General features: G+C 36.3%; 1 protein-coding gene across 3 annotated transcripts in view; it reads right to left on the bottom strand.

Annotated features, from left to right (window-relative positions):
- Window positions 1-3,027: 3,027 nt before the first annotated feature.
- PLSCR1 (phospholipid scramblase 1) overlaps window positions 3,028-27,668 on the bottom strand; it is a 29,283-nt gene continuing 4,642 nt past the window's right edge. The window contains exons 3-10 of one of the 3 annotated variants that reach the window (XM_021692672.1): window positions 25,418-25,498; window positions 20,480-20,514; window positions 20,207-20,374; window positions 18,755-18,797; window positions 15,419-15,639; window positions 13,813-13,974; window positions 5,717-5,878; window positions 3,028-3,394 (exon numbers count right to left, since the gene is read on the bottom strand). In XM_021692672.1, coding sequence (XP_021548347.1) covers window positions 3,377-3,394; window positions 5,717-5,878; window positions 13,813-13,974; window positions 15,419-15,639; window positions 18,755-18,797; window positions 20,207-20,374; window positions 20,480-20,514; window positions 25,418-25,498 — 890 coding nt within the window. In that variant the 3' untranslated portion in view covers window positions 3,028-3,376. Of the gene's footprint in view, window positions 3,395-5,716; window positions 5,879-13,812; window positions 13,975-15,418; window positions 15,640-18,754; window positions 18,798-20,206; window positions 20,375-20,424; window positions 20,515-25,417; window positions 25,499-27,668 lie in introns of those variants that run through there. The other 2 variants (XM_044915265.1, XM_044915272.1) reach the window with 2 other exon arrangements.

The raw sequence follows: 27,668 nt of genomic DNA, 5'->3' as shown, positions 1-27,668 counted from the left end.
ACTCTAAACAAATCAGAAAAGACCTGAAGCCGGGGGAAAAGAAAGGGAAAGAAAGAAAAAAGAAAATGGAAAAAAAAGAAAAAGAAAAAGATAGAAACAAACAAAAACAGAACAAAACAAAATAAAAAAAACAGAATATGATCAAATATGCTCAGGCTGGTGCATAGATCAGTGCCACACACTAGATTTTGGGTGTATTTTGGTCTGTTAGAAGAAAGTGCCTCCCAAAATTTTAAAGAAAGAAAAACTTACATATGTGCAAAAATAAGGGTTGATATGATGAAGGGATGGAATATGACTGTAAAGATGAAAATTTAAAAAATTTTATAAAAGGAATTGATAAGAAGTTGTTTGAAAAAAGAAGAGGATTTAAGGGGAAAAAAAGAGAAACAAAAAAAGGCAGAGAATGTGATCAGACAGGAGAGTAGAACAAAACCATACACTAGAGATTTAGGGTATATTTTGATCTGTTAGAAGAAACTATCACAAAATTTTAAAGAGAGAATAACTTATATATATATATGCCAAAAATAAGGGTAACTACTATGAAGGGATAGAATATGACTCTAAAAATGAAAAATAAAAACGTTTTTTAAAAAAGGGATTGATAAGATGTTGGTTGACAAAGGGAAAAAGAAAAATTCAAAAAAAAAAGTTAAAAAAAATTAACTTTGAAAGACTAAAGAATCATGGCAAAAAAGCCATGAGATTCTATGTGCATTATTCCCCTAGTGCTGGAGTTCTGCCATTCTCATTGATCGATAAACTTGGGTCTCGGCTGGCTGTTCTCCCTTATCTTCTGGGGGAGGGGCCTGTTGCCATGGTTCCCAAATGTCTTTGCCAGAGGCGGAATTGCCCAGCCCTATCCGGGTTGGGGCTAAGTAATCTGCTTGGGTTTGCTCTCAGGAGCTTTTGTTCCCTGCAAGCTTTCCGTACAGCTTTGGACACCGAGAGTGAAAATGGTGGCCTCCCAATCTCCGCCCCAAGTAGCCAAGAACTTGGGGCCCCACTCCTCAGTGAGCCCCCAGAGAAAAGCAGTCAGTCACTCCTGTCTCCCCGGTCTCCTGCTGCACTCTGTGCTCACCTGGCCTGTGACCGAGCATTTCTATCTCTGGCACCCGACTCAGTGTGGAGTCTCCAAACCCAGCAGATCCCTGTGGTGTGCTCCCATGCCGCTCCTCGCGGGGGAAGAAGGGGAGTCTCCCCAGATCTGCCACTTGTTGAGTCCCTGCTGGAGGAGCAGTGGCCCGATTGTGCCATGGATCATGGTTTATGGCAACCCCGAGCTGAGAGCCCACTCCTCGGCTCCGTCTCTGCAGCCGGCTTCCCCGCTCCGATCCCTGGGAGCTCTGCCGCACTCAGGCATCCCCGGTCTTTCTGTGACCCCAAGGGTCCTGAGACCACACTGTCCCATGAGGGTTCCTCCCCCCGCTTAGCCACTGGAGCGACGTCCCCCAGCGGAGCAGACTTCTAAAAGTTCCGATTTTGTGCTCCACGGCTCTATCACTTGCCAGAAGCGGCTGACTGAGGCCCCGTCCCCCGCTATCCTCCCGAATAAGGCCTCAGATTCACTTCTCCGCACGTCCTACCTTCCAGAAAGTGGTCGCTTTTCTGTTCAGAGAGTTATTGCTACTCTTTTCTTCGATCTCCTTTTGAGTTTGTAGGTGTTCAGAATGGTTTGATCCCTATCCAGCTGAATTCCTGAGACCAGACGAAATCCAAGTCTCCTACTCCTCCACCATCTTGCTCCACCCCCCTAGATCAGTTGTAGTTTTATTTTGCTTAACTAGAGTTCCTGAATCTTATGCAAAGAACAGGGAGGAGGAGTAGGAGAGCAGAGGGAAAAATGAAAGTAAGATGTAGCCACTAAGAAACAGCAATGAAAGTACGTTCATTTTATCTGGCATGCTGTCTGTACCAACTGTAAACTCAACACGAGGGTCTCAGTTACACCTCATTATTGGAATCTGGCATGGGGGACCGGCTGTCTGGGCTAATGAAAGGTCATCACTTTCCCTGTACCTCCCCTGCCATCCCAATGTTCTCAACACTAGGAGCTAGTGGTGTTGCTGGAGTTCTGCTAAAGATGAACGGGAGTCTCTCCCCCCAAGTCCTTATTTCCTAAACACGCTTTTTCTTTGCATTAGTTAAATTGTGAGTTAGACGTATCCTCTTTCCTACAAAATAGAGTATAAAAATTCCTTTAAATTTCTGACAGGTAGAAATATTACTTTACAGCACTGGTATGGATTTTAATAAAGATCATCATATGCGTTTGCTACTTTTAAAGGAGATCTGAAAGGGAACAGGTGGTAAATGTGTAATGTTCAGAATACCATCTAAATTGACTATTCACAGTTTATTTAAAAATAAAAATCAAATATGCAAAGAAATGTATGAATAATTTTTAAATCCGTTATTTGATTGTTGGTGTAAATAATCCAGCAGACCATTACTGAAGTTTCTACTCAGATGAATATATATGTTCTATTTAATACCTGAGTGACCTCATAACTATTATGCTCTATGAATGATAAAATGAATACAGGAGCTAACCATTCATTCCATGTGTAAATAATTACTTCAAAAATTACAACAATGTTCCAGTTTTATAGTGAGTCTTTAAATGTGTTCTTCTTTAGGACATATCTTTTTCATTGGAAATCATTAAAACATCAGTCTTGTCAATACGAAAATCTTTTTATAGTAGCAGATTAGCTTATAAAAGAAATTAAATATACTGTAATTTGCTGAACAAAAAAATACACATTTTATGTTCCTGGGTAATATGAATATTAAGTATTATTTTGACATTGTAAAGGAAACTGAAATTATATTGATTTTTAACTTATGTGAATATATGGTATTTGCAAAGTAACAGTTGTTACACATGTGAAGTAAACTGGAACTATATTTAATAAAATGTAACTTTTTATATGAAAATTACTTTGATAAGGCTTTAAATAATTTTCTCTAAAAATTGAAAATAAAAGAGATTACAGTTCAAAACAATTTACCATGGGAAGTTTCATGATTGAATGTAAAAATTCCCATGATTGAATGTAAAAATTCCCATGTCCTTTCTCCAAAATACATAAAGAAAAAGAAGATGTATGACATAAAAGAAATGCATAAAAACGTTTTTAAGTAAGTGATATAGAAAATAAACTCATAATTTGAAAAGTCATATATAACAGGAGCTTCAGGCATCACAGTATAATTCACATATGCTATAAGTCATTTCAATAAAGAAAAAAAAAAAAAACAGTGAGCTTTTCTTTTACATAGTCCCAATCAATACACAGACTTCAAACTTTCTGAGGAGACTTTCATTAATCCACTACCACACTCCTTTTATTCTCTGTCTCCACCCCTTTCAAAAAAACATGAAGTCCTAGATAAAAACAAAAATACAGAAATGAGTTTTCAGCAACAAAGCAGGGAACATCTGGGAAAAGTTGATAGCTTTCAAATATAATAACATGTAAATCCTGTAATTCTATTCACTTACTGATAACCTGCATGAATTTAATTTATTCTCTGGTAATTTTTCTAAATTTCACTTTTTCTCATGCCACTCAGAATATTCCTATTTTTGATCTTTCTTCCTTAACTTTTTGTACTCCTTCTCTAGTAATACAACTTTTCTTAAGACTGGAATTCAATGTACAACTTTCAGATTTTCTCAGGAGAATGACAGCCATCTTAGAGGTAGCATGCATCTTAGATTTTTTTGGCCCAGTTTTATGATTTCTCTCGCAAACTTGTCCACTGTGTTCCCCAACTTGTCTCACTACATCAGTGTCTAATCAGACCCCCTTCCCTATGACTTTCATCAAATCCTATGGATTTTCTCTCACATCTATCATTTTCCTTTATCTGTTCACACAGAAATAATTTAATCCTTATCATCATTCACTTGCAAGTGCACTGTTGTTAATTTTACCTCTCATCAATCCATTTCTTACATAGTCACCAGGATTTATCTTTCTGAGATTTGGATTTATAGCTTTTTATTTATACCTAGTTTAAAACCAACCAATTAACTAAATAATTTTCACTATCTTCCCCACATCTACAAGAAGTTGTCAAATCTTTAAAAGTCCTTTAGAAGAGGCCCAATGTACACCACAGTCATTTCCTAATAACCCCACCACAACTCCCAACCCCATTTCTCATCTATCCAAACACCCCAGACTGTCCTCTCTTCCCTTTATACACCATATCTTTGGTTATTGTGTGTGTACCTCTGGTCAAACAGTTTCCTAAGGTTAAATTTAATTTTACTTTTCACGTGAAATAAACAGTGAAAACACAGTTTTTAAACTGAACTGCGGTTATATTTAAAACTTTATACAGAAAACATCGAGCCTATCCCAAATTAGATAGAGTAGCAAAATAAAATCCTAATGGCCACTCACCAAGTTTTAATAATTATTAACATGACCAATCTTGGTTCATTAATTACTCTATCTCCTAAATCCCCCTGCCCTGACCCTCATTATTTAAAAGCAAGTCTGTGATATCATACCATTTTATGCTGAAATTCAACTTCAGTGTGTGCCCCTAAAAATTTGGACTCTTTTGTTTTTATATAAGCTCAATATCATTAGCATATTTTTTAAAAATAATAATCTATTAATATCATCAAATAGCCAGTCAATGTTCAAATTTCTCTGAATTCCTTCTAAATGTCTTTTTGTATTCATTTGTTCAAATCAGTATCTAAATACCGTCTATAAATTGCATTAAGTTGAGGTTGCTTAAGTTTCTCTCTTTTTATATAATTTTTATCTTTTCATTTTACTGACACTTATTTGTTGAAGTAACTGGATTCTTTTTCTGTATATTTTCTCACTTTTTAGTGTTTTTGGCATTGCATCCCCATGTCAGTGTTTAAGATGTTCATCTAGTGGCTCCAAACCTTCCTTGCATATTGGAATCACCTGATGCTCTAAACAGCTTGCAGGCTTGGTCCCACTTCAGATATTTTGATTTACTATCTGGATACAGTCTTGACAAAGGGAATGTGATAGCTATCCAGGTGTTTCTACTGAGTAGCTAGGGTTGGATACTCTTGCTCTGTCCCAGGAGTCCTTGATTTTGGCTGCATATGGAGTCACCTGGGGAACTATACAAACTTCTAATTCTGAGCCTCTAATTTAGTTAAACTGGGGTACATCCTGATCCTTACGTTTTTTTTAAAGTTCCCTGGCTGATTAAATGTGAAGATAAGTTCAGAATCACAGCTCTATCCCACATAATTCCTTTCAAATGGCAGTTCTACTTAATGGCTTGATTGGATCTTTACTCTTATTGCAGTTTGCACTCCTGTATTAGATGATTTAATTTAATAATGAATCAGGACAAAATCTTGTTTTACTGAGTCTATTCCATGTAAGCCCAAATTCAAACTCTTTTTCACAGTACTGACTTCAATTTTTAAATAAAAACCCCAAAGGCCAGGGCCCCTCCTTAACACATGAGGTCCTCCTGTTACCAAATGAAACTGCATAGACTCTCCAGAGAAACTAGTCACCTGCAAATCCAGAATACCAGGAGATAATGAAATTTCAGAGCTAGAATTAAAAGAGGCCCCCTTGGAATAAAACCTATAAACTTAACAAGGTCATTTGAAAATGTACAACTTACTAAATCATTTCAGAATGATACTAGAAAAACCCTCTAAACCCAAGATTAGCAAGAATAGACTCACAATGAGGAAACATGCACCGAGCATCACAGCTTTCATTTTCACATCAAGGTCTAAAGGGAACTGGATGCCAAAGTTATCAGCATCTGTAAATGCTTCTCTCATGAAACCAGTCCACTGCTTGGAAATCTTTCCAACCACATTTTCTTCATCAAGAGATTTAATCTAAAATGAAAAAAAAAAACATTCTTAATGAATTCTAGAAAACTAGTAACAAACTAAAAGTTGAAATAAAGTGAAATATCACTCTATCAAAATTATGTGCAATACTTAACTATGAACATTATATCACTCATTAAATGTATATAGATTCTTGTATCTACTTTTAGATGCATGAAAAAAGAAACCTGTTTCTTTGTTTCAGAGAACTTAACATGAAAGTAGTTTTGCTTAAATATTTAACATTTTCTATTCTACATTAAGACAGTAATTGATGAATTGAGTTGATCTAAAACAAAATTTAAGCAGAAAAAGATACAAATATAAAACGTTTCTTTGGTGAAATTTCTAGAAGCCATCAGGAAGGTATTAAATTAATCCCCCATGCTGTAAGAGAAGCACAGAGAGTTTACATAAGTTGAGTGTTTAAATGTGATGGGAGTCATTACCACCATCAGTAGGAAAATATGAAATGCAAAGAGCCTGGAAAAGAAGACTGGCAGTTTTGAGTAAAGGAAAATAACCAATAAGTAACTTGATGGGATGCCACAGGTCAAGAGTTGGGCTAAGACTGAACAGTGGGGTGGATGGACAGTGAACAACAAAAAGGACAGATGATAAAAAGAGCTCCAAAGTAAAATTTTCTAATTTTACAATTCTGCCTGAGGAAAGCCCAGGGCCATCTTAAGTGTGGGCTATCCCACACTTATCATGGTATGTGCATGCAGAGTTATGTCAAACCAGGAAAAGAAGTGTCCTTTTCAAATGTGCACAAGGTACCACAAGTGCTAGCAACACCCACAGAAGCCCTAGCTCAGGTTGAGAACAGCAAAATAAATGTGGGGAAACTAGGGGTACCTGGGTGGCTCAGTCAGTTGAGTGTCTGCCTTTGGCTCAGGTCACAATCCCAGAGTCCTGGGATTGAGTCCCACATTGGGCTCCATTCTCAGCGGGAGCCTGCTTCTCCCTCTCCCTCTGTTGCTCCCCCTGCTTGTGCTCTCTCTCTCTCTGACAAATAAATAAAATCTTTAAAAAAATGCGGGGAAATTAAAAACAGCTGACTCATTTTATTTTGGCATGGGTGGATGGGTTCTTTACAAATCTGAAATAAACTTCTAACTTGACTGTGATAGCATAGATTACTGTTCAGCAAATATTCATGCACTACCCTCCCCCACCAATTGAAGGCCCAGTATATGTCCCTGTACACTGATATTTAGGGTTGGCCATATGACTTGCTTGACTAATGGAATGTTAGTAGATGTGACATGAGCAGAGGCCTCAAACATGGTTAAGTAGTTTGGCCTGGCTCTTGCTCTCCAGTGATCAGCCACTAGAAATACATGATCCATGTAGCTGCATTTGCTACAGCTCCAGAATGAATAACCTGGAGTAGACCTGAGGCCAACTTATAGCCGAAATCAGAGCCATCTAGCTTGAGCCTGGGTATATTCCCTGAGACACAACTGACCTGCATATCCATTAGCATGAGAATAAATACCTGTAGTTTTAAGCCACTGAGCTTTAGGGGTTATTTGTTATGCAACATTATTGTGGCTAAACAGACTAATACAAATTCCTCTTGCATACCTGTGTTTTTTGTTTGCTTTTAAATATTTATTTATTTGAAAGAGAGAGCGTAAGTGGGAGGGGTAGAAGGAGAGGGAGAGAGAATCTCAAGCAGACTCCACACTGAGCACAGAGCCTGACACGGGGCTGGATCCCAGGACCCTGAGATCATGACCTGAGCTGAAACCAAGAGTCAGATACTGAACCAACTGCACCACCCAGGCGCCCCTGTGTTTTATACATTAATAGCTGTCCTCAGCATTTGAAGCTAGTAATAAAATCTTATATTTATTTTTAAATTTAGTCATTTTTAATTTCTGAAGTATTTTTAAAATGAAATATACAAAAGATAATTTATAAGCCACCATAATCCTACCACTAGATTTAACCAATATTGACTTTTCTCCTTTTTATTCCTATAGTAAGAAATTTAAAAATTTACCAAAATTTATGTAAGTAGAACATGTAATTTTTTATGAAAAGGCTCAGAAATGTGAATAATGATTTATAACTGGAAAGTAAATAGGATTAGATAATTTTTAGCTAAATTCTAGGTATTTAAAAATGGAAAATTTATACAATAAAATGATTGCAACTTCTAGAAATAATAAAGTAATATTATATACCTATACATTTATACTGATAATTGATAGTGGTATTCTAAAAATAAATCTATAGGCTCATCTTATAAATGCAAAAAATTCAAATAGAACATTAGTACATAGAACCTAGGTAAGTATCAGAAGAATATAGTGTAATAAATTGTATAATGCTAGGACATCATATAATTCAAAACATATTGGTATATCAGATGCTGAAAAAGTATTTTATTTATTAGCTAATTAAGCATTTATATAACATTTAGCATATGTGTAACATATAAATGCTTTATAAGTATCAGGTGATTTTTTCTCCCCTCACAGTATCTTTACAAAATATGTACTATTATTAAACACAGTTTTCATATGGAAAAACTGAGGCAAGTAGAGGTTAAATAATTTGTCTAAGTTCACATTTAAGGAGTCGTGGGGAGGATTTCAAACCCAGGCACTCTGTTCCAGAATCTATAAACATGACCACTCTGATACCCTGCTTTTAGATACTTAGGTATCAATTCTTAAGAAAAATCTAGGTCAGGGGTCAGCAAACAATGATCAGTGGGCCAAATCTAGCTTAGCCACCTTTTTTGTAAAAAAGTCATAATAGGACACAGTTATATGCAGTGTTTACATATTGTCTGTAACTATTTTCATGCTACAATGACAGACTTGAATAGTTGCACACAATGACCATATGACCCATAAAGTCTAAAATGTTTTCTATCTCATCTTTTAAATTTTTTTTTTTTTTTTTTTTTGCTAATTCCTACTCTAGGTAAAATAGGACTAGAAAAACAATATGAAAAATAATAGTCGATGTCTTTTTAAATTGTGAAACATTTCAATTGAAGTCATCAACTTGGCAGGTATTCTCACAATTGGCATTACTATTCAGTTTTGCCACTGAAGTAGACTAGAAAAGAAAATGAGCTAATTGGTAAATAAACATGAGAAGTTAAAATGATTTCACTTTGCTCTGTAATTTTTAACTGGAAAAAACAAGTATAAATAAGCAAAAATGTTTCTTAAGTTAAATACTAGAATCCAGTCAGAAGACTGGATAAAAGGTAAAAAAATAAATAGCCTTTTTCAATATTAAGAATAAGTACCTAATGCATCTATATTCCTTCTTAATAGTGGTAATGCCTATAAATTACTTAGGAAAATTTTAACAAAAAAGATAGAGGTTCTATATAAAGAAACCCATCTGATCTTATGAAGAATATAAAATTAGATATGAATGAATAAAAAGACATAACACTTCTGGGATGAGACAGATTTAGCATCATAAAAATGCTAATTTTTAAAAAATAGTATACAGATTTAATACAATACTAATAGGATTCTAACTTTTTTTTTTAAAAGATTTTATTTATTTATTTGAGAGAGAGAGAATGAGAGACAGAGAGCATGAGAGGGAGGAGGGTCAGAGGGAGAAGCAGACTCCCTGCTGAGCAGGGAGCCCGATGTGGGACTCGATCCCGGGACTCCAGGATCATGACCTGAGCTGAAGGCAGTGGCCTAACCAACTGAGCCACCCAGGCACCCCAGGATTCTAACTTTTGAAAAATTGCCTTAATATTCACAGGAAAGGAAAAATCTGATAGTAGCAAAAAATATGATAAAGAAGAATATAAGTGGCTGTTTGGCTATGACCAGATATAGAATACATCATTAAGTTGCCATAATTGAATCATAAGGCACTGTTGTAAGAACAGATAATTAGATCAATGAAACAGAGGAGAATCTAGAAATAGATTCCATTATTTATGGGAATTTAATGTACAGTATTTCAATTCAGCAAGGAATGAATACTTAATAAATTGTGATGACACAGCTGTCTAGCCATCTGAAGGAAAACAATGTTTGATCCTATCTTCTACAAATAAAATTCCTGGTAAGTTAAAGATTTAAATATAAAAAGATTAAAAAAGGAGTAAATAAAATATAAAGTTGGGGATAACATCATAATCAAGACAGGAGAATGAGAATATATTAAAATAGATATATGTGACTATATATGACACATATTTGTATATAAATATAAAAATATAAATAAATACATATATATAAGTTCCACAAAGAAAGGGTAGATTTGTGGAAACTATTTGCAGATCAGAGGACAGATGCAGGGTCAATGTCTTCAACATACAAATTACATTTATAAATTGACAAGAAAAAAGTAAACAACCCAATAAAAATACAGGCAATGGATATGAATAGACAATTCAAAGAGAGCAAACACAAGTAGCCAGTCAAGTTAGAGTAAAATGTTCATAATCCCTAATGGTCAGGGAATTACATATTAGAGATAACCTTCCCCCCTCCCACTGGCTGATTTTCAATTTCCCTTTTTAGTTTGAAGTTTGCAGTTCAAGTTGTATCTGGGTGTCATTTCTTCTTCTAACTCAAAACTCCTTGTACTTTTTGAATCTGAGAAACCATGGCATTAAGTCTGCATGATTTTATCCATTTATCTCTTTGAATATAATCTTGGCACATTCTCTGTATTCTCTTTTTCTGTGACTTCTCTTTGGCACATGCAAGAGTAGTTTCTTCTAGCTTTCACAATCCTTTAAATTTTTTTGGTCCCTTCAAATTTATCTTTTCCCACCCTCCTATTTATTTTCCTCATATAGATCACCCAGTTCATTAATTCCCTCTTCATCTGTATCTAATTTTCAGCTCAACCCAATGAGGGGTTTCAGCTCAACCCTTCCAATGAGATTTCATCAATGAGTGTTCCTTATTTCTGGAATTTCTATTTGGTTTGTTTTCAGATCCTCCTGTCCTTTTTCAAATAGTCTCATTTTCCCCTTATGACCTTTTTTTGTTTCTTCTTTAGCCTCTTTAATGTTTATTTAGATATTTCTTATATGATTGATTGCAGACTGTTGTATTATATGCAGTTTGTTGGTGGTGAATTAATTCTTAGAACATTATGTAATTTTTGATCTGTTCTTGTGAATATCAGCTTTTTCTATAGGAACAGAAAGTGTTTTGGTAATCAATCTTTGGTGATCTCTTTCTAGTGTGCTTTTGCATTTAATTCTGTCATCTGTCATCACCACTCAGGATCAATTTCTATGTTATGACGTTCCTCATTCATAACAGTGGTATGAATTCAGACTTCAGACTCATAGAGGGGACTATAATGTATTAGCAGTTTCATAGTTGTTGTTTTTTTTTTCCCCTACCAAAAGTCCTGGAAGGAGACAGATTCCCTTATTGCCTCCATGGGATAAAAGTCTAGTTGTCTTTCTTCTACTCACCCTTGGGACAATCTCATGGCTTCAACTACCATCTATATGCTGAACACATCCCAAACTTTTTCTCTACATCCCAAAAATCCAACATAACTCAAATACAAATTATGAGGTTCTCACAAATCAACTGTTTCTTCTCCAAGTTTGTTAACCTGGCTAATGGCATCATTATCCATTCAGCTTCTTCTTCTTTTTTTTTTTTGAGAGAGCGAGAGGGAGGGATTGAGAGAGCAGGGGCAGGGGAGGGGGCAAGGAGAGGGGGAGAGAGAATCTTAAGCAGGCTCCATACCCAGTATGGAGCCCATTGCAGGGCTCAGTCTCACGACCCTGAGATCATGACCTGAGCAGAACTCAAGAGTTGGATGCTTAACCGACTGAGCCACCCAGGCGCCCCTCATTGAACTTCTTAAACATCAGATATTAGAACAATATGAATCAGAATCATCTCCAAATTTTCTTTCATGCTCAGCTGACATCAAAGCCATGAATCAGTCCCACTTGGTATACTTATGAAATGTCTCCGAATTATTTCTCCCTTTAGGATGGTTCCTGCTCCTGTTTTGTTCAGGCCATTGTCTCTTTTCTTTTTTTTTTTTTTAAAGATTTTATTCATTTATTTGCGAGAGAGAGAATGAGAGACAGAGAGCACGAGAGGGAGGAGGGTCAGAGGGAGAAGCAGACTCCCCGCTGAGCAGGGAGCCCGATGCGGGACTCGATCCCGGGACTCCAGGATCATGACCTGAGCCGAAGGCAGTCGCTTAACCGACTGAGCCACCCAGGCGCCCCCATTGTCTCTTTTCTACTCTGTTTCCATACCATGGACACTATGACGGAGTCCATGTTCCATAGTGGCTCCTCGTACTGATAATTCCTGCTTCCAAACTTATCATTACCTAGCCTACAGAAAATGATTCAAAGGACCACTTTCTCAGCTCCCTCAAAGATGTTACCCAGTTAGCACCATTCTAGATGCACAGGAGAGTAGTTAATTCATTACATATAATGGATGCTTTAAGGCATCCACTGAGAAGGGTTGCTGGGAGATTTCTAAATTCCTTAGCATTAAATATAAAAGTTTCACAATCCAATTTCACTTATTCCATGAGTATTTTCACTTATTTTCTACAAATAAAGTATATGTCAGCAAAAATTCTATTAATATTCGCTGAAAGAACAATTACCTCTCAGTCCTCTGGCTCTTTCATAGGAATGATAACTCCTACATAGAGAACTTTTATTATACAAAAACTATAAAGTCTTGGGGCGCCTGGGTGGCTCAGTCAGTTAAGCGGCTGCCTTCGGCTCAGGTCATGATCTTGGGGTCCTGGGATCGAGCCCCGCATCGGGCTCCCTGCTCAGCAGAGAGCCTGCTTCTCCCTCTCCCTCTGCCTGCCTCTCTGCCTACTTGTGCTCTCTCTGTCAAAAAAAAAAAAACAAAAAAAAAAACTATAAAGTCTTTACACATGCATAGTATACATCCCCTCAATTCCCCCCTTACACTATGTATATGACTTTGTAAGAGTCTTTATAAAGTCTCTATCACATGTTTTCTTAGAATTGCCTGTCTCTCTCATTCGACTCTGAAGTCACTGAGGGGAAGGATTCATTTTTATATAACCAGGGTCTAACAGAGGAATTAGAAATCATATGATTAAAGAAGCCAGGCAGATAATACCAAGAATGGAGCTGGACCGTGGAAAACTGTAGGAAGTCAGGGGACAGTGTCAGATATCACACATCTTATCATAAGGGGGCAGCCCTGCTCAGTTTTAGATTTTTGCCCCTTTTTGTGGAAATGTTGGTCCAGCTTAACATGTTTTGTGATTTTCCAAGAGGATCATGAGATCAAGATTAAGCTATAAAATCTCCCTATTTTTATACATTTGCAACTAAATAATTTGAGCTACAAGGCTAGGCCATCTATGGAAAAACTGCTGTAATGAAATTCCTCCATGTAGTAAATACACAGATAAATTGTGGTTTACAGTGACCAAATTTAACACAAGGATAAAAAGAGGCATAATTGGGAAGTATATCTTACTCTCTTTCTTAAAACTCTCTTTGCATAAGTGAGCTTTTTGTAGGAACTCGAAGATGTCAGAACTTCTGAAGAGAATCCAGAGCACTGGCAGCCTGTATTTCAGCCTAGGGAAGGATTCATATGCCTTGGCAATCAGACTTAGATGACGAGGTTCACATTTTATTTAAAATGGTTAATATACAGAGCGTCCATATAGACACCACCATGTTCAAATGTTGGATGTTTTGCTTATATCTATTTATTTGACCACAAGACTCTGCTTCTCTTTTTTTCCATTTAGTATAATCAACACTGATGCTTCATCAGAGCATTAATCACCTCTCTGACCAAAGTTAAATATAAAAGCACACTGTCTTCCTCTTGAAATATCAGGACACACAAATTTATTTTATTTGTAACATCCTCCCAAATTATATTACCCCTTACGAGGAAAGCAAGACCTGTAAACATCACCACATCTCTTACCTCAAAATCAACATCTGCACAACAGCTGCATAGAAGACATGGAGCAATAATTTTTAGTACATCCTCTCTCCTCTCATTTTGAATTGTAAACCTTGGCAGGCATGGATGCCAGATCTGAATAACATAACCTATAGGTACACCAGGAGGAGCATAGATTGCTATCTATAAAAGCAAAAGAATATATATAAATCATAATAATTATAATGCCTAGTAATAACTCATTTATTGAATACTTTTGAAGTGTCAGACACTGTTTTAAGCACCTTAATTCATAACACATCTCTAAAAGGTTGGTACTATTATCCCTATTTATAGAGAAAGTAACTGAGGAGCAAAGAAGTGAATTAACTTGTATCAGATTCCCAACTACAAAGAAGAAAAGATGAGGTACAAACCTGGGCAGGCTGCATGCATCGTCTCCACTAAAGCTTTGCTCCACTGGCCTTTGTACATTTTTTAATCTCCATATTTATGAAAAATGTCTAAATTGTTAAGGAACTCTTTTCTTAACTTTTTTTAAAAACAGTGGTTTAGATGTAGGAACACAGCTCTGGTCATGGTGCAGTTACTAAATATGAGTAGCAATGGTGCGAAAATGGAAAGAAAATGAAGCCTGGAATCTTGGCTCTGCCACTTAGCTAGGTGACCTTGAAAGTACCTCAGTGTGCTCATCAGTAAATGACTTCCTAGCTCCGTTTTTTACAATAGTGTAATATATGTTAATGTACACTTTATATTGTAGAGCATATTACATCAAACTCCCACCAGTTTTTCCTCAGATATTCCTGGATAAATATTACTATATCTAACCTAAATGATATGGAAAATAAATAATTCAGCATGAATAACTTCAGTTAACCTTTTAAAATATGTACAGTATTAGATTTCAAATATTCCTGTGCTTGTAACTGTGTCTGTCAGGCTAGCACAGCTCCCTCTGTGGAATGACTGAGTGGCCCTGGCAGGGCTGGTCTCAGGCCAATGGAGACACAGGCAAAAATCAACTTCCCTATAAACTCTCTGTGCCCCAGCATCTCCCCTGAGATCCACATTCCCTATTAGTGGGCTGCCAAGTAAATGAAATAGACACCTGGTCTTTATGGAGCTAAAGGTACTCACAACTAGTGTATACCTCTTATAGGGGGCTCAAATACATTCATAATTTCTATGGATATATAAAAAAACAGGCACTGAAATTTTTCAGAGAGGGCCCCTCTGCGAGGTTGGCCCAAACTGTGGGATGAACACATGTAGGATATTCTAGGATATTCTCTATGGTGTCACTGCTCTGGCTTTGGCCAGGCTTTTCATGTTCCTTGTAGGTTAGGGACTTGCCCTACCTTCCTTCTTAGCTCTCCATAAAGATCAAGAAGCCTCGTCCCTGAGATCTCTGATCTCAACTTCACGAGACACACTACTCATGGCCATGGGGCTAACTGTTCATTGTTTTCCACTGCCTTTCTTCTTGGACAATTTACTCTCAAGTATAAACTAAGAGCTTATGGACCAATTTTCCTTTAAATCTCATTTGATTACATAATTCAATGAAAGGGTAAAAATCCTTGCTGACCTACTTTACAAATGACCCTGGTAATTGCTCACTGACCTCCTGAAGGCAGCAAGGGAAACAACAGCTGTCACACTTTAGTGGTCTCTCCAGAGTTATAACTTCTTGGCCCATATTATCAAGAATCCTCATGGTAAAAGGCCTAGAAGCCCCACAGCAATTTCGGGTACAGAAATCCGTATCCTCTGCTGCAAAGTAAATCCTCTGTCCAAAGCTGTTCTTAATTTCATATCTGTTATTAGTTTCAAAACCTGTTAAGACTACAAACATAAAAGAGGAAATCATTATGACCATTATGCTAAGAAAATACTGAATCTGTCCTAAGATACTATAATATGTAGTTATGCCACTTTCAGATGATACTTCAAGTAACACAGGGAGAAAGAAAAGGAAAGGTGTTTAGAGATGATCTAGACGGAGGATAAAAGGGAAAGGGAAAGAAGGAGAGGGTGTTAAGGCATAGAGAAATGAAGAGTCCCTATGTGACACATGGAACAGAAAACAACTCATATCTTCCTAATTCCAAAGAAATGTCAGAAAGTCAGACTGCTGCTGAGGGATGGTACAACGGTCTTAGCTGTGGTAGGTGTATGCAGAAAATATCCACTTGCTTGGTATAGTTTTCATATATTCAATTATGTAGGGGATGGTTGCTATGTTTACACTCTTATGAAATATTCTATTAAATACATTTTTTTTATATACCATATTCATGGCTTATGTTTTTGCAATGGAGGGAAGGTAATGATAGGGCTTACTCTTAATGCACACGTGTAGAAGGGAGAGGGTGAAAATGGAAGGTGAATTAGAACATCACATTAGACCCAGAATACCCTTGTTTAGCTCAGCAGTAGTTACTCAGAAGTGGGAGATGGATATTAGACAACGGAAGAGGTGCTTGGCAACCAAGGCTGCAACTCATAGGCTATGAAGACCACTGGCAACCTAAGTAAGCTCTGTACTCTGGAGGGGGCTAATCTCTTCACAGGGATGCTGATGCCCATGTGATATCTTACCAATGGGCTTCCCATACTGAATCACACATTGCAAATCTCTCCTTGCTTAGAGCCAGAAAGGAACAATTAATGGTCCCACTAGTCCATAGTCCTCGTTGACGTGGGTCATGGGATGTCAGAGCCACCAAAATAATGATTAAAAGATATATATGGGACAAAAAACACTCTCTAATGTCTGTGTGGATGCTTTTAGTCAGATAGAGATGTGCTTCATAAATTCTATCATCATGACCTCCCTTAAGTGCCTTTGCTCTGGCTCAGATAGGCTTTGGACTCTTTCTTTAAAAGAACCACGCTTGACCTCAACATCTGACAGTCACATGTTTTGTGAGAAAAAAATTAAGCTGATTCATAACATGAAATCTATTATCTAAGTGTTTCATTAAGTAGTTTAATCTCAAAATTCTTCGGATAGTTTATCTGTAAAATGAGATCAATGGGTTTACACAATCTCTAAGTTACCTTCTTTTTTTTATTATTATTACCAACATTGCTTTTTATTTTTATTTTTTTATTATTATTATGTTAATCTAAGTTACCTTCTAGTTACTCAAAAAATGAGAATAAAACAAAAGATCTCTATGGTTATCATTACTGTCTATAAAGTTTTAACTTGGTAAGTGTGTAAGTGCCTGTCGTACACTCAGATGCTGAAAATAAATGGAGTAATCTTCATCTCTTTATACTATCATAATCTTTCAATACACACTTTCATTGAGATGAAAAGAAAACAAGAAAATTAAAAATACCGCTTTTAGAAAACTGCAGAATTAAGAACTACTAAATTTGGAATTTACCTTTCATGATTAATACATACATATTTCATAAATATATATAAAAGTCATACATTTAAAAACTATAAATGGAATGCTGTATAATGTACAGTGTCTGTTTTGGTTTGGTTTGATTTTATAATGTCAAAAATAAATTTCTGAGGGGCGCCTGGGTGGCTCAGTCGGTTAAGCGACTGCCTCCGGCTCAGGTCATGATCCTGGAGTCCCGGGATCGAGTCCCGCATCGGGCTCCCTGCTCAGCGGGGAGTCTGCTTCTCCCTCTGACCCTCCTCCCTCTCGTGCTCTCTGTCTCTCATTCTCTCTCTCGCAAATAAATGAATAAAATCTTTAAAAAATAAATAAATAAATAAATTTCTGAAAATATTAAAAAATTCAAAGTACAAATTATCAAACAACAAAGAACACCTTTCCAGAGAAAAGTTAGTATAAACAAACTAACAAAAACAAGAACATTATAAATATCTAACAGTGAACAGGATAAGCAATTTAAATAAAATAGGCAACAACTATACATTCTAACCACATCTATTGCTCTACTCTTATAATTCATGTTACAATTTCTACCAGTGGAAAGGGACTTTGCAGAGAGGTGAAGAAGGACTTAACAGATATATTCTAAAAACTAGATGAATGTTCATTAAACTCTTTATATCTAGAAGAAAGACACCACAGTTCATGAATCTATCCAGGTTCTCTTTTCCCTGGCAAGAATCCTGAAATATCTAGTGGCTTCCTAAGTTTACCTTGCATCTCAGGAGTGATGTATCCAAGGAAATATTTATTGGCCATTCACATGAGCAGGAGTGCTGTTCTAAGAAGCCAGGCCTCCAGGTCTGTTGGTCAGCATCCTCCAACACTGCATTAGCCCTGTACCCAAGGTGATAATCCACAGCCCACAGAACAGAGGTCTTACAGGGTTCATATGAACTCCTAATAAAATTTGTGGGCAAGAGGGGTGCCTGGGTGGCTCACTCGGTTGGGTGTCTGCTTTTGGCTCAGGTCATGATCCCAGAGTCCTGGGATCGAGCCCTGCATCGGGCTCCCTGATCAGCGGGGAGCCTGCTTCTCCCTCTCCTCCCAGCTTGTACTCTTTTACTGTCTCTCCTTCTCTCTCAAATAAATAAAATCTTTAAAAAAAATTGTGGGCAAGAATACAATTTTCCAAAACATACCCATCCAAATTGAGAAGTTTACTTGCTTTAGAAATGTACTAAGGTTCTGAACTAGTGCATTTGGTTCTGTGTCAATATCAAGATCATCATAGGCTGGGGAGAAAACAGCTGAAATGATTTCTAGAGAGAAGTGGGAGAAAAAGTAAGTTTTGATTGGTTTCCTTGTAAGTTAGGGTCTGTAGCATGAGAACAGATGCTCAAAAAAATAGTATTTTACCAGTTGACTCCTAATTTCCAGAAATGAGCTACTGATAATTACCATCATTTCATTATCATGAAGAGAGACATTTATAAATAATCAGTGAAAGTGTTACATTTGTGGTTGCTGATATGCCTTTATCTGTAAAAACATCTTCTCTTTCTAGAAATATGATCAATACAATGAATACATACCTTCCAGAAGCTCAATTTGCTGATGAATCAGTATCTGATCTATCTATTACAGTAAAAAAAAAAAAAAAAATTAAGCCATATTTCCATGCTTTCTAAACCAACCAAATTAATATTAGTGCTTTTATATTTTAAGGAATGCATATAATCAATTATCAATATTTATCAATATTTAATAATAGCATATCTTACTTCTAAACTTTTATACCTAAAAAAGTTTAAAATTAAAGTTACTATATCTTTAACTGAAAAACAATCTATTGAATGTGTTCACTATTAATGTGGGCAAATTCAGGTCAAATAAAATTGATTTACACTGGAATCCCTATTAAATTTTTATTTTTTTAAAGTTCCTTCTTGAAAAGACTTAAGAAATATTAATACTCTTTATCCATTTGAAGAGATTCTTTCCAAATCTAAAAAAAAAAATTTGAAGTGTGCTTGATATCATCTTTAGGAGCAGGTAATAACTTCCCCTATACATTCTGTAAGGCCTTGATTTTAAAAAGAAAATTGTCGGAGAATATATGAACTATGAAAAGTTCTTACAATACATGCTGCCCAAGTGCATTGTGGGAAATTGAATTAGTACACAGAGTACAAGAGAGCCAATTCATTTACTGAAAACTGGTTGGTTACCACAGGAATATATTTATTTGTTTATTGATCAGACAAATAAAATTTCATATTCCTACTCTACCTACCAGATTTCCAACACTGGGCAATACTAACGCTCACATTGCGAGGATATGGTATCATGCAGTACACTAAAATCCAGGATTTTTTTTTTTCTTACTGGTGGCGTTAATAAAATTGGTTCTTCCAAAGAACAAAGCATCATAAAATGCAGTTCTATTAATTATAATAAAAAGTGTATCATGTTATACACAAAATATTAACTCTTTGTTTTTGGTACCACTTATTGACACTCAACACCAAATTTAGTTTAATGTTTCTTTTCACCTTCCAGGAAGTTATTTGGTGTTGGGATTAAAGACAGTGAGATCCAGAACCAAGGTTCTAGAAGTAAGAAGCCATTCCCACTTCCTTAGTGTTTTGGCTCTGAGTCAATTATACAACTTCTCTGGACCTCAGTTTCCTCTTCTGTAAAATGATGATAATATTAGCACCTATATATCACAGAGCTTCTAAAAGGATTAAATAAGTTAATACATGTGTTATACTTAGGAACAAAGTCTGGAAAATAGTGCTTAATAAAGATTTGTTATTGGCCATTACCACAGATTTATATTCAAAAATCATAGAAAACACAATTTCCTAAGATATTTGTATTTTGCTTTAAAAGTAAACTTCACCTAGAAGTATAGTAATTTGTCAGCATTAAATGTTGTTTTATCATTTCAGACTTTTGTGAATTAGTCATTTGTTGATTTCATTAAGTGAACTATAAGGACAATTTTATTTTTTATGAGTGTTTCATTTATTTGAAATTACCTGACTTAAATATTCCAATCCAGGTGGACAGTCTAATGGAGGTGGTGGTGCTGGCATGCATGGTACCCCTGCAGGTCCACCTGGCGGATTATACACTGGCTGGTGTTGGACAGGAAAGCCTACTGGGCCAGCACCTGAATAACCAGCTGGTGGAATTGAGTAGCCAGCCTGGGGGCCAGGATAGCCAGCCTGAGGGCCAGGATAGCCAGCCTGAGGGCCAGGGTAGCCAGCCTGAGGGCCAGGATAGCCAGCCTGAGGGCCAGGATAGCCAACCTGGGGGCCAGGGTAGCCAGTATGTTCTGGAGGTCCTGAAATACAAACAGGTGAAATAATTTGTAACTACACAGAAAATGAAACATGAATTCTTTTGGGATTACTCCTAAAACTCTGCAAACTGAAATTTCAGCTCAGAAATCCTATTTCTATGAAGCTTAAACATTGTGTTTTTATCTTTCAGCAATTTTTCAATGAAATATCTGTGGTTTCATATCCACTCCTACAGGGCTTGGGGCTGTGAATAGAGTTGGCCCAAGCCTTATCCATTGCTCAAAACCCAGTTGAAAATACTCTTGAAACCTAAGAAAGTGACAGAAAATCAACAATGATCTAGAGTCACCTACATAAAGAGTCTGGAATACTTTAATAGAAAAGAGAGATGTCATTGTGTCAAAGGCCCAAAACAAAGACTTTGGGTCAGCATTTCTAAAACCAAAGCACTCTATAAAAATATGATAATTCTGGAATGGTAGGAAACAGTACCTCCCTTATGTAAAGAACTACGGGTGGTTTTACCCCCTCAAGAAATATCTGGCAAGGTCTGGAGACATTTTTGGTTGTTTCAGCTGAAACAGAGGATGATACTGGCATCTGGTAGATAGAGGCCCAGTAATGCTGCTAAATATTTCCTGAAATGCCGAACAGTTCCCTGAAAAAAAAGAATTATACATCCCAAAATATCATAGTGCTGCTGTTGAGAAACTCTGGTAGAGAGGTAAAAGCATGTTGTTACTTCCAGTATTGTCCAGGTGCTTATCTGGGTTAACAATTGGCCTAAACTTTTAACCCATGGCACATTCCTGTCCTAAGACCTCCTACAAAAAAAAAAAAAAAAAAGCCATTATGATAGTTAGGTTACAAATTTAAATTTCATAATTTACTGCTCTCAGCACTCTGAAAAATACAATTTGAGAACCAAGGAAGGGAAAAAGTTACAATAGGCAAACTTGTCTTAGGTATTTAATAAGCACAGGAGAGGAAGAAATTTAATAGGTGTATATTCTGTATTCCACATGAATCTGTGATTACAATGAAGATTCATAAGCTTACATGAATAGTGCACAGAGTAGCAATCCCACAGGAATGGAATATAATTTCAAAGGAATGTGTTCCATAATATTTTAACAGGAAAGGCTATGTAAAATTTATTCTTAGATTATATAATTTATAAATACTTTTAAAAAAATCATTGATGGCAAAATACATACATCATTATAAAAAGATTTAGAAGAGAGACTAAATCTCATACTAATACCTTTTAAATATAGTTTTTATAATTCATTCCTTCTTAGAATAAATAAATATTTACCAATGTTGTACAATGTGACTGGTTCTGGTCTAGAATCAGAGGACACAGCTATCAACAAGGTAATCTGTCCTCAGGATGCTTATAGGGCAACTTTTGGGAAAAAGTAAATAAATTCTTTTTAAAAGATTTCAGATAGGGACGCCTGGGTGGCTCAGTCAGTTAAGCGGCTGCCTTCAGCTCAGGTCATGATCCCAGTGCTCTGGGATCGAGTCCCGCATCGGGCTCCTTGCTCAGCAGGGAGCCTGCTTCTCCCTCTGCCTGCAGCTAACTCCTGCTTGTACTCTCGCTCACTCTCTCACCCACGCTCTCACTTTCTAACAAATAAATAAAATCTTTAAAAAAAAAAAAAGATTTCAGATTGAACTCATAGAGAAAATGCATGGTGGAGAGGGAAAGGTATCAACTAGTTACTTTATTTTTTTTTAATTTTATTTATTTATTTGAGAGAGAATGAGAGAGAGCACATGAGAGGAGGGAGGGTCAGAGGGAGAAGCAGGCTCCCTGCCGAGCAGGGAGCCCGATGCGGGACTCGATCCAGGGACTCCAGGATCATGACCTGAGCCGAAGGCAGTCGCTTAACCAACTGAGCCACCCAGGCGCCCTCAACTAGTTACTTTAGATAGAAAAAAAAAAAAACTCTGTTGAGATCTAGAATATGAGGAAGGAAAAGCTTTGTGTGAAGATCTGGTGAGAAATGTTTAAGAGGAAGGAAAACCAAACGCAAAAATCTTCGACTTTAGGAATGAATTTGGCATGTTTGAGAAAGAAACATCATAAAGGAGAGGAAGAGTAGAAACTGCTATCAGTGAAGAAATAGGAGCAGTTCATCTAGGGAGCCCATTCATAAGGAGTTTAGATTTTATTCCAAGTGTGATTGACAGGCCTTTGAGGATTTTAAGTAGACAAGTGAGTTCCATAATCCAATTTATATCTTACAAAGTTTTTAGGAGTGCTGAGCACTGGGATTTAAAATGAGAAATGCAGATGCAATCCCTTCCCTCACTGCCTAATGGGGAAGATAACTTTATATTTATTCTTCACTCTAGGGATCCACAACACCAGTATGATCAGTTGATTAACGAGAGTCGAAGACAAGCTCTTTGAAAGAAGGGACCGGATTTTTATGACTATATATGCCAAAAGAAAGTGTTGGGATGGGGAGAGAGAAAAGGAAGGAGTTGGGACAGCTTCCCTGAGGACCACCTTTCAGCTGAGATCTAAAGGATAACAAAGGAGTAAACTAGGGGCATAGGGAAAAAGGTTTCACAGAGAAGCCCTGGGACAGCAACACATACAGGGTTTCTACTCATCTGTAAAAAGGTACGTCGACTTGAATAGCAGAGAGTCAGGCTTAAGAGACAGTTAAAGAGAATGCAGGGGAGCCCTCAGGTCTGGTGAACCAAATTAAGCATTTTGGCCTTTATCATAAAAGCAACAAAAAAACAATGAAGTACACATTGAATATTGTCTGTAATATGAACAGATAAGCATTTTTAAAGATCACTGGCTACAGTGCAAAGATCAGATCACAGGCAAACCAAATGGGGATATATGAGTTCATAGGTTACATTATTAGCATATTTCCAATCTTCTCAAGACTCTTGGAGAGGGTAGTTGATTATTTCACAAATCAATGAATTAAGCATACAGAATTACCTGAAATTTGGATAATATTTTCATTTGTATAAAGTCCAATTGATTTAATATATTATTAGTATAATAGTCAACAAATATTTGTCACTTATTATTTGTAAATCATTGTACTGGGTGTTTTACATATACTCTCATTCAATCTCCAAACAAAACTGAATTGGAAAATATTAGCCCCATTTTATGGATAAGAACTGAGGCTTTAGGGCACCTGGATGGCTCAGTCGGTTGGGCATCTGCCTTCAGCTCAGGTAGTGATCCCAGGGTCCAGGGATAGAGCCCCACATTGGGCTCCCTGCTCAGCGGGGAGTCTGCTTCTCCCTCCCCCTCCCTCTCCCTCTGCCGCTGCTCATGCTCTCTCTCTCTCTCTCACTCTCTCAAATAAATAAATAAAATCTTAAAAAAAAAAAGAACTGAGGCTTAGAGGTATAGAGCAAGTTGTTTGAACCACCACACAACTATTAAGTATAGAAGCCAGAACTTGAAGCCTGATACATCCTCTCTATGCCTTTTTCCCACCTGCATAATGGGGACAATTAATAGTATTTACCTCATAAGATTGAGAATTAAACGAGTTAATCTACATTATGCACAGTGAGCTCTCAATTTTAAACTATCACTACTGTTAGCATCATTGTCATATTAAGACCTGAACTATATGTGGCCTTGGACTTGAGAAATAAAATTAAGCTATTTTTCTCACAAACTCTCAAGTCTGATTATAACTAAATTTAATTATGTATCACCCATTTTTAATTATCTGTGGGGTGGATTAAATCATTCTCCAAGTGCCTTGGATGAATATTACAGCTTGCTAATAATTCTTCAAACAGTCATCATATAAGAATTCAGAGCAGCGATCCTCAGCCCTGGCAGCACATTAGAATTACCTGGGAAATTAAAAAAATTACTAACCCTTGGGTCCCACTACCTGAGCTTCTGCTTTAATTTTCCTGGGCTAGTGCCCTGGTATAGTGTTTTTAAGAGCTTCCAAGTACTACTTAAGTACAGGCACTCTTGAGAACTATAACCTTAGAGATTTTCTAGCTCATTCTTCTAACTGCAAACATCTGGCTGAGATCCAGGCCCTACTGGGAAGTTTTTGGCTAGACAATTAAACAGGCCAATTAGTTCCCAAGCAGATTTATTTGCTCAGAGGAGAAAACAAACCAGATATACCCTTTTGTCCAAACCTGATTCCTTTTGACCCTAAATCCCCAGGATGGTCTCTCAAGATGGTAGTAGCCAGACTAATTGTAAATCTGGGTGCACCATGAACTTTGCCATTTAGTAAAGTTCTAGTAATTTTGATAACTGCATTTGTCTAAATGAAAATCTCTTAAGTCTTCTATTCATTCTATTCATTGGTTCAAAGGGAAAAATGTATTCCCTAGTATGGAGTGATATGATTCAACTGCTTTTCTTAGATGTAAGGCATGATTCAGGATGTATACAAAAGCAAATACAAAATGAAAATGAGAATTATCCCCAGGCAGCTGCATTTTTATTACTTACAGCTTCCAGTTTTAAGCAGTCACCTCTTTTCTGTGACCCTCACTGTACACAATTACCCTCAGCTAATATCTGACTCAAAAATACTCAGGGATAAATCTCCTAAATGTGATTACATGATGACAATTTTCAGAGATGAAGAATCAATTAAATCTTTTACTTAAAATGTGTATTTGGGGGTTTAATTTATGTCAAACTTTATTTGCTAAATGTAAACTCACTACTGTTTTTATTGACTCTACACCTTTATTATCCTGTATAAGTAAAAATTACATTTATGTTATTTATGAGAATACACAGTCAAGCAAAAAAAACCAAGAACTAGGCTGCCAATTTCATCATTGCACTTTTAGTCAAAGACACTACTAAAATATACATACACAGACAGGCAGACACATACACCCTTTGGGGAATATCAATAATTGAAAAATTGGGAGTTTTTATTCTTTAAACAAATGTTTTACCTTGGAATGCTGCTGAAGGATATACAGGGAGATGTCCAGGCGGTAAATTTGTTCCTGGATGAGGAGCATTCATTTGTCCATCTGCAATTCAGGGAGAGGTAAACATATATCTACTTTAATAAAATATATGTCAGAAAGAAAAATACATTAAACAATTTAAATAATTTAAATAATTTAAATTTAAATAATTTTCATTTTCATTTATATGATCTTGTGCTGTACTAAAATTGGTAAGGTGAATTCTTCACTCAACAAAAGCAATGCTTGCTATCAGACTTAATTTGCAGTAGAATCCTGTTTCAAACAAATTCCGTTTTGGATAAAATGAGACAGCTGAGTGGCTGAAGCTGAATTTCTAGTTTTCAAATATGCCTGATGAATGTTCACTTCCGTATTTTGATTCTGTTGGCATTAGGAAAACAGTGGTTTAAGACCACATACAATGAAGAAAGATGTAGGGATCGTTATGGAAAGATTATGGATGATTTCAAAGATATCTATAATTACTGCTGTAAGAATTATTTTAAAAATGTGTAAAATAATGCATACATTTCAGTATTTAAATATCCTTTTAATGCTTACTCTGCAACTATCCCAATAAGGTTGAACCATAGGAAATTCCTAATATTTGACTGATTTTGACCTACAAAAATCATAACTGACTGAATTACAAAAAACTAACATATATGTTTTCTAGTCACTTATTTAGTAGCCATCCCAGTCAGACAATAAATATTTGTTGAACACCTCCTATCTTGCCTCTGAGTTGAGCTCTGAGGCTATACTGCCTCTGTCTTCTTGCAACTTATGATCTAATGGACCCTACACTTAAACCATGTTTCATTATGGCTTGCTAACTATAAATTCAAGAGTTTCTTACTGAATGATGAAGGCATGGCATTAATACAGAAGAAAAAGTAAGTCAAACTTTCAATCTGATATATTTTCTATGTACTTCTTTACCATAGGCCTTCAAAGACCACTCAACTCATGTGGTTTCAGTAGGAAAGCTGGATTGTGAGCCACCCTCCTCCTCCATTCAATTGGTTTCATAATACATTCAGCAGAATGGAGTCCATGAAGACTGTGCAAATTCAGGTAACAAAGAATCCTCTACTTCCATCTGGGCTTTTCCCTGAACAGATAGTGCAACATACCCTGATTTATTACAGATCTCTGAATTACCACAGGTCATTCCATCCCAACCATTCCCTTGTTTATTGGCTTCAAGTGGGTGGCCTACCTCTTAGCTCTCTAGCTCTCAAGGCCCTGTCCACAGCTCCCACTCCCAACCTGAGTGGGATCACACTTACCAGATCTCAAGAAAACACACTGCAAGTCTGACTAACAGATCTACTCTTGAATGATATGTCACATTTTGGCACCTCTTAATAGGTACCATTATTTGAACAATGGTAAATACATATGCATATCTAGGAGCTGATAGATTCAAGAAATTAGAAGCTCATAATCTCTGCGGTTTTGGCTCCAGAGTCAAAATTTTATCCCAATTTTAGGAATTTCAGCAGAAATTCATATAAAGGGAAAACAAGCAAATGGGGAAGTGGTTAAATAGACCAAAGAGCATATGAATGATGAATGGATTTCTGCATTTGTGAAATGGAACTTAAAATAATTTAGATATCATAGGAATGTCATGTTATAAAGAAATTTAATTTTTACTTCTATATATATTTACATACTTATATACATTTTATTCCTATTTATGCATATTTACACACACACACAATTATATATATGAAGATGAAGAGTTAAAAGGTGACTATGACCTTGGCCAAAAGAATGTTTCTAAAGTGATCTGAAGCATCCTAATGCTGCAGCAGATTTAGCAGTGTAATACTGTAACAATGTACATTTAAAAAGTTTTGTAAGTAAAATTAAATTAATATAGCAAACATTAAGAGAAGATCATGAAACTTCATGAAGGAAAGCTGAGGTTTCTAGTCCTACAGAGCATCATTGTGGTGAGAGATAAATGTCTCTTTGGTATCTAAACAAAAATAAACAGAATATAAATCTTCTCACAAAACAGGATTTTGTTTTTCACACTTTCCCCCATATATATTGTTTTTCTCTTCAGAAGTTTAGATTTTAAAAAAAGACAAAGTCTTTTATCATATGTTTGGTCAATACCCATCTTATTTAGAATTTTCCTTTTTTTTTTTAGATAGAATTATTTATTATTTATTTATTTATTTATTTATTTATTTATTTATTTATTTATTTATTT

The sequence above is a fragment of the Neomonachus schauinslandi genome, chromosome 1, assembly GCF_002201575.2.
Source record: "Neomonachus schauinslandi chromosome 1, ASM220157v2, whole genome shotgun sequence".
Classification (NCBI taxonomy): domain Eukaryota; kingdom Metazoa; phylum Chordata; class Mammalia; order Carnivora; family Phocidae; genus Neomonachus; species Neomonachus schauinslandi.
Note: the sequence above shows the minus strand (reverse complement) of the source record. Positions and strands in the feature narration are given on the sequence as shown.